Here is a 5,211-nt window from a genome sequence, read left to right on the forward strand (position 1 = left end):
ATGAGGCTTGATTAGTTTGAATGCAAAGTGTAACTTGTGGTGCTGTGGGATTCGGGAATGTGCCGAGGTTTTAGTTCTTCACCATCACGATAGAAAGATAATTGTAATTGTGATCATTTGCATACGTTAATGAATTTGCGTGACGCTTCTTGATCAGACGTGGAATAAATAATTGATGCAGTATCAGCAACTACCATGACAAGTGGGACGTTTTGAAATAGCTAAGCGCATTAAGGTGTGAGTTTGATGGCTGCCATGCTCCCAGGCAAGGTGTGAAAGTAGAGCAGATCATATCTTCTGCTTCCTACCGCTGCTACCACACTTAGATTAACTCCCAACCTCCGAAGGTATGCTATACGCTTTTACATAGCATTAAAAATGCACAAAGAGTCAGAGCTAATTAGATGAATCTCAGGAAAATAATTTTCAGAAGCCATCCAGAGTGGAGGAGAACAAAGAGCTGCGATGGGAAACAACCAGTCTGTGTTGGAGCTTTAATTGGAACATGGTAAACAGTAAATACATCAAATTGTTTCAAATGCCCTGGATGTAGAGGGGGCCACTCCCCTTTAATTAGCCTGCTTTCAGATTAGGCTTTATTAGAGGAAGGCAGCCACAGAGCCAGTCAGCCACGGGATATGCCCCAAGTTCAGCCTCCCAAGAGCTCCAGCAGCACAGATACAGGGCTCATGTTTAATTGCTTCTGTAAATGGTCAGAGCTCAAGCCCCCTAATTCCATTCCTCTGGGTAATCAGGCATGTTTTCACCATACAGGGCTACAGAGAGTGAGAGAGTCACATCCAGCATGCTAGGTACCATGCAATACAATGCCACTCTAATGCCGCTAAGGGGCTTCAAAATTACCTCAGCTCGCTTCTCGACATGTTACAGCAAAATCATTTTAATAGGGTTTTTGTTTTTAACGCCACACTTTGTGTTTCACACATTGAACAGTTATCTGATAAAGAAATAAAACTCTACAGAAGAAAAAAAAAAAACCTTCACAGAATAATTTCAGGTGTTTATGCAAGAAAACCCAGTAATCATACAGCAACGTCATATTTCTGTTTTTCATTTAAAAAAGGTTTCTGCTGTGGGTTTGAATCTCACTGACAAGCAGTTTTTTTAAACTAATTTCAAGGTTTCCTGACTGAACATTTTCAGATACTCTGGATATTTGCCTGACACCCATCAATTTTATATTCAATCCTCAGTGTGTAAGATCTCAGATTAACATATACAAGAGAGAGATCAAGAGTTCATTAAAAACACTGGCGCTCAGGGGAAATAATGCCACATGGCATAAACAAAGCTTTGACAGTCATTTTACAGCAGTCCATCAAATGTTCGTTCAAGCGTCTTTTATTCCCTCTTCCAGTTGGCGCAGGCTTTCATCCTCATTGTTTTCCTCCACCTTTCTCTTAGCCCCGAAGAATCCTTTTGCAAGTGCAAATCACACATAAAGTCTTTGCATGATGCACTTTAACATTGAACACAACATAAATGTGACTTTGTATACGGTATATAGTCTCTGACATGGTGACGAACCAGGAGCGTCCTCCCCGGGGAGAAGAACTAAGGCAGTGATGAGAATCCACAACAACAACGACGTAGCAGGAGAAGAAATAGTGCACCGCAGTGAAGTGAAGCTCGGAAGGAAAGGCGAGGCCAACACGCAGCACTTGTGCCACTCAGCATACCTGCAGATAAGACAAGAGAGTCAGGCTCACTGCCACACCTTAATGGTCGTGTCAATAAAAGGCCCAGATGATGTATTTTTACTTTATAGATGCACCCACATAAACAAAAATAAAAATACATCCATTGTATAATACCTATTCAAGGATTAATGATCAAAAAAATAAATAAATACAACATGACATACAATGAGAGTCATATTGTATGTCATTATATGACATAAAAGCTTTTGTTAGATTATAATAATGCACCATTTGGAAATAGCAATGTAAAATCTGTAACTTATAAAAGTTTTATAGAAGTGACTAAATAGCATCACAGTTCTTTAATCATATTTGATCATTTTAAAGTTTAAGTCTTTTATTGTCATTATACAAAAAGTACAACGAGATTCAGAGTGCAATGTTTCAGTGATGGAAAAACTATTCACATTTAAAAGCAATACCACGATATATAAAAAGACTCATTAAAAGTAAATGCTTTCAAAAGGATCCTTAAGTAAAAGTAAACAAGTATTAACAGCAAAATGTACTTAAAGTATCAAAAGTGAAAGTGCTCATAATGCAGTGCCTGTCACTAGTATGTTATTATATATATATTATAATGTTGGATTATATGAACTGATGCATTAACATTTAAGTAGTATTTAATGTTGTCGCAGCTGGTCAATGTGGAGCTAAAAAAATAAAATGAATGGTGTCAGAGGATTCTCCACTTTACTTCATTTCCTTCATATTAATAACATGGCCTGCTGTGGCAGCCTTTATCCCCAGGGGGAATCAACATATTCTATTATCCACATTACACGTAGTGATATTCATGTAAGGCAAATTTATGCTGTGCAGTAAATACAGATGGTTCTGTAGTGTCACAAGCCCTTTATTTACCTTCTGGTCTGTCAGCACAGAGTTGCTCTGAAGTGGAGGCAGGTGGCTGTTGAGCAAGACGGCGCCGGGTCTGTCATGCTCACAGAAGATTGTACCGTTGATGTAATGGAAGCGATCGCCAGGCATTAGTCTGTTTCTACAGGTGGCACAGCTGAAACACTACAGAGGAGCAGAAAAAAACTAAGGGTCAGAAACGGAAATGGATCCAATCCAGGGCACTAAAGCACATTGAAACACAATTTTGTGAGCAAAACCACCTGAAACTGGATGGATAAATAGGAATTTAAATATGAAACATCACAGTCTAATCTGTTTTAAAAACAACTAAGTGAGTACATGAGGTATAAAAAAGAAGCTAATTTCTGTCTCACTGTCACTCCTCACCAAGTCCCAGATGTTTCTGTCAAACAAGCAGCGGGAGACAACGCATGGTGATGTGAGAGCTGGGGATTTACCTTGAGGTGGTAAACATTTCCCTGTGCCCTCATCACCATCTCGTTGGCTGGGATTGACTGGCCGCAGGCGCTGCATGCCCCGCTGTGCCCGAACAGTCTGCACACACAAAAACACAGATTGCTCAGTCTGTACAGCTTCCAAAATCTAAAACCAGCAGCTTCCTCTCCTCCTCCTCCTCCTCCTCCTCCTCCCTTCTCCTCTGCCACCTCTTCCTTCCTCTCACCTGATGTAGTCGCTCCGACACAGAATCATGCCCCCTTTGCTGTAGCAGATGGTGCCAATGTCTCCCAGCTGGACTTGGCAGCAAGAGCACTTGAGGCAACGAGTGTGCCAGTAGCGCTCCATGGAGAAGAGCAGGAAGCGGTCTGCGATCTTCCCCCCGCATCCTGCACACGACCTGGGGGCCGGCGGTACCCCTGACGCTTGGCTGTTCACCATGCTGATGTGGGCCCTCAAATGGCTCCTCGGCACACAGAAGAGAGGTTTAGAAACGGAGACAGGTAGACCCAGCAATGTTCACTTCTGCACCCTTCTAAGAAAACATAAAAACTCATAAATTGATTTTTCTTGTATAATTTATGAAATAACTTTTTGTTTGAACTATATTTATTTCCGTTTCCATTGGAGCATATTTGCTTTGCAATAATTACAAGCAAGAGCTTATAATTAACCCCTTTTTGTATTTACAACTACACACACATCAGCCATTTCCTCTTGCTCTGACAAACCCACACAGGGCTTCAGCATGACTGCAGCTGATTGTTAACATGCTCACTTTAAGAGCTGGAACAGGTTGACCTCTTCGACACTAACATATTGATCAACACAAGATAGAATTATGGAAATATTTTCACCAATACTTGTTTGCAAACAGTAAGCAACACATTCAATGTAAAACACATTATAATTGTATTCACTATATCTTTGTAACGACGATATATCACCAGTAATAGTATTTGTTGATGTGTAACGTTAGGGGGAAAAGGGGAAAGACACCAAATGGGACTTTTGGAAGAGTGCCAGTAATGAAACTATTACTAAAAGCCTTTTAAAAGTATTTGATTCTGCATTTACTAGTTCTAATTTCATATAGCATCTAAATAATAACTGACATTCTGTTTACAACCTGGAGATGCTAGCTTACTGTAAAGCAAAGCTGTATTCAGAAATGCGCGCGCAGAGAGAAAAAGAGGAAAAACAAGAGACATGTTACCTTGCCGAGCCAAAGGCTTACTTCCTGAGTTGAAGTTTGAGAATTCACAAGAACCTCGACACGCTTACAGTTGGAACACTTAGACTTGACATGTTCTGATGTCCATAGCTTTCCAGAAAAAAGGCAAAGCAGCATTAAGCCCGGGACGGCACAGTGACGGTAATAGTTGAGCAAACTCTCAATGACATCCGGCTCCGAAGATTAATAACTACATGTAACCGTGAGGAGGAGACATGACGCAGCTTCTCTTCTTGTCCTCTCTGCTTCAGCTGTCCATCTATCAACATTCCTTCATCTGGGTCTAACGCTTTTGACAGCGACTCTATTCATCAAATTGCGCAAGGGGCTATTTAAATTACCAAGAGGGGACGTAACCGACATGAAGAGCGCAGCAGCCAATAGCAGACCAGGGGGCGTGTCTGCAGTCAAAATGATTTATGAGTTTATAGTGGTTTATTAATATGCACATTCATTCCTTATAGGATGTCACTGAGTGTGTGAGTGGTATTGACATGTGAATCAGATATAAAAACATTATGGTATAGTTTTTCTTTAAGTTTACATTGATGTGTAGATCATACCTCCTCTTTTATAGGAGAACATAAAAAACATTGCTTATTAACCAGAAATTAAAGTTTTAGTACAAATACAATTAATTAATCAATTCGCAACTGTCTTCGATTGTACCTCACTGAACCTTTATGGGGTAATTTACCTCTCGTTTGTTCCATTTTTTATGGTTTATGTTATTTTTAGTTTTTTTTAACTCTGTGGAGGCGTTTTGTTGGATGTATCGTAGCGTGCCAGGGGAGAAACATGAATGCACAATTTTTCGTTGTTTATCTGTTTCCATTTAATGTTGGCAGTTTAGTAGTTGGCAGGTACTAGTGACAACCCCAACAAATGAAAAAGATTAATTGTATTTTTTTTATTTTCACAAAATGTATTTTTTTTGAG

General features: G+C 40.0%; 1 protein-coding gene across 4 annotated transcripts; it reads right to left on the bottom strand.

Moving 5' to 3' along the window:
• Positions 1–480: 480 nt before the first annotated feature.
• On the bottom strand, positions 481–4,582 carry LOC115014135 (LIM domain transcription factor LMO4-B). 4 transcript variants are annotated; one of them, XM_029440798.1, is made up of 5 exons: positions 4,255–4,582; positions 3,265–3,501; positions 3,041–3,137; positions 2,586–2,744; positions 481–1,700 (listed from the first exon to the last, which is right to left on the bottom strand). In XM_029440798.1, exons 2-5 carry the CDS (start codon positions 3,477–3,479, stop codon positions 1,692–1,694), a joined length of 480 nt encoding a protein of 159 aa, XP_029296658.1. In that variant the 5' UTR covers positions 3,480–3,501; positions 4,255–4,582; the 3' UTR covers positions 481–1,691. The 4 variants fall into 4 exon arrangements, with proteins under 4 accessions (XP_029296658.1, XP_029296660.1, XP_029296659.1 ...); XM_029440800.1 differs by having other exon boundaries at positions 3,265–3,573; XM_029440799.1 differs by lacking the exon at positions 4,255–4,582 and having other exon boundaries at positions 3,265–4,215.
• Between the last annotated feature and the right edge of the window lie 629 nt (positions 4,583–5,211).

The sequence above is a fragment of the Cottoperca gobio genome, chromosome 9 (genome assembly GCF_900634415.1).
Source record: "Cottoperca gobio chromosome 9, fCotGob3.1, whole genome shotgun sequence".
Taxonomy (NCBI): Eukaryota; Metazoa; Chordata; class Actinopteri; order Perciformes; family Bovichtidae; genus Cottoperca; species Cottoperca gobio.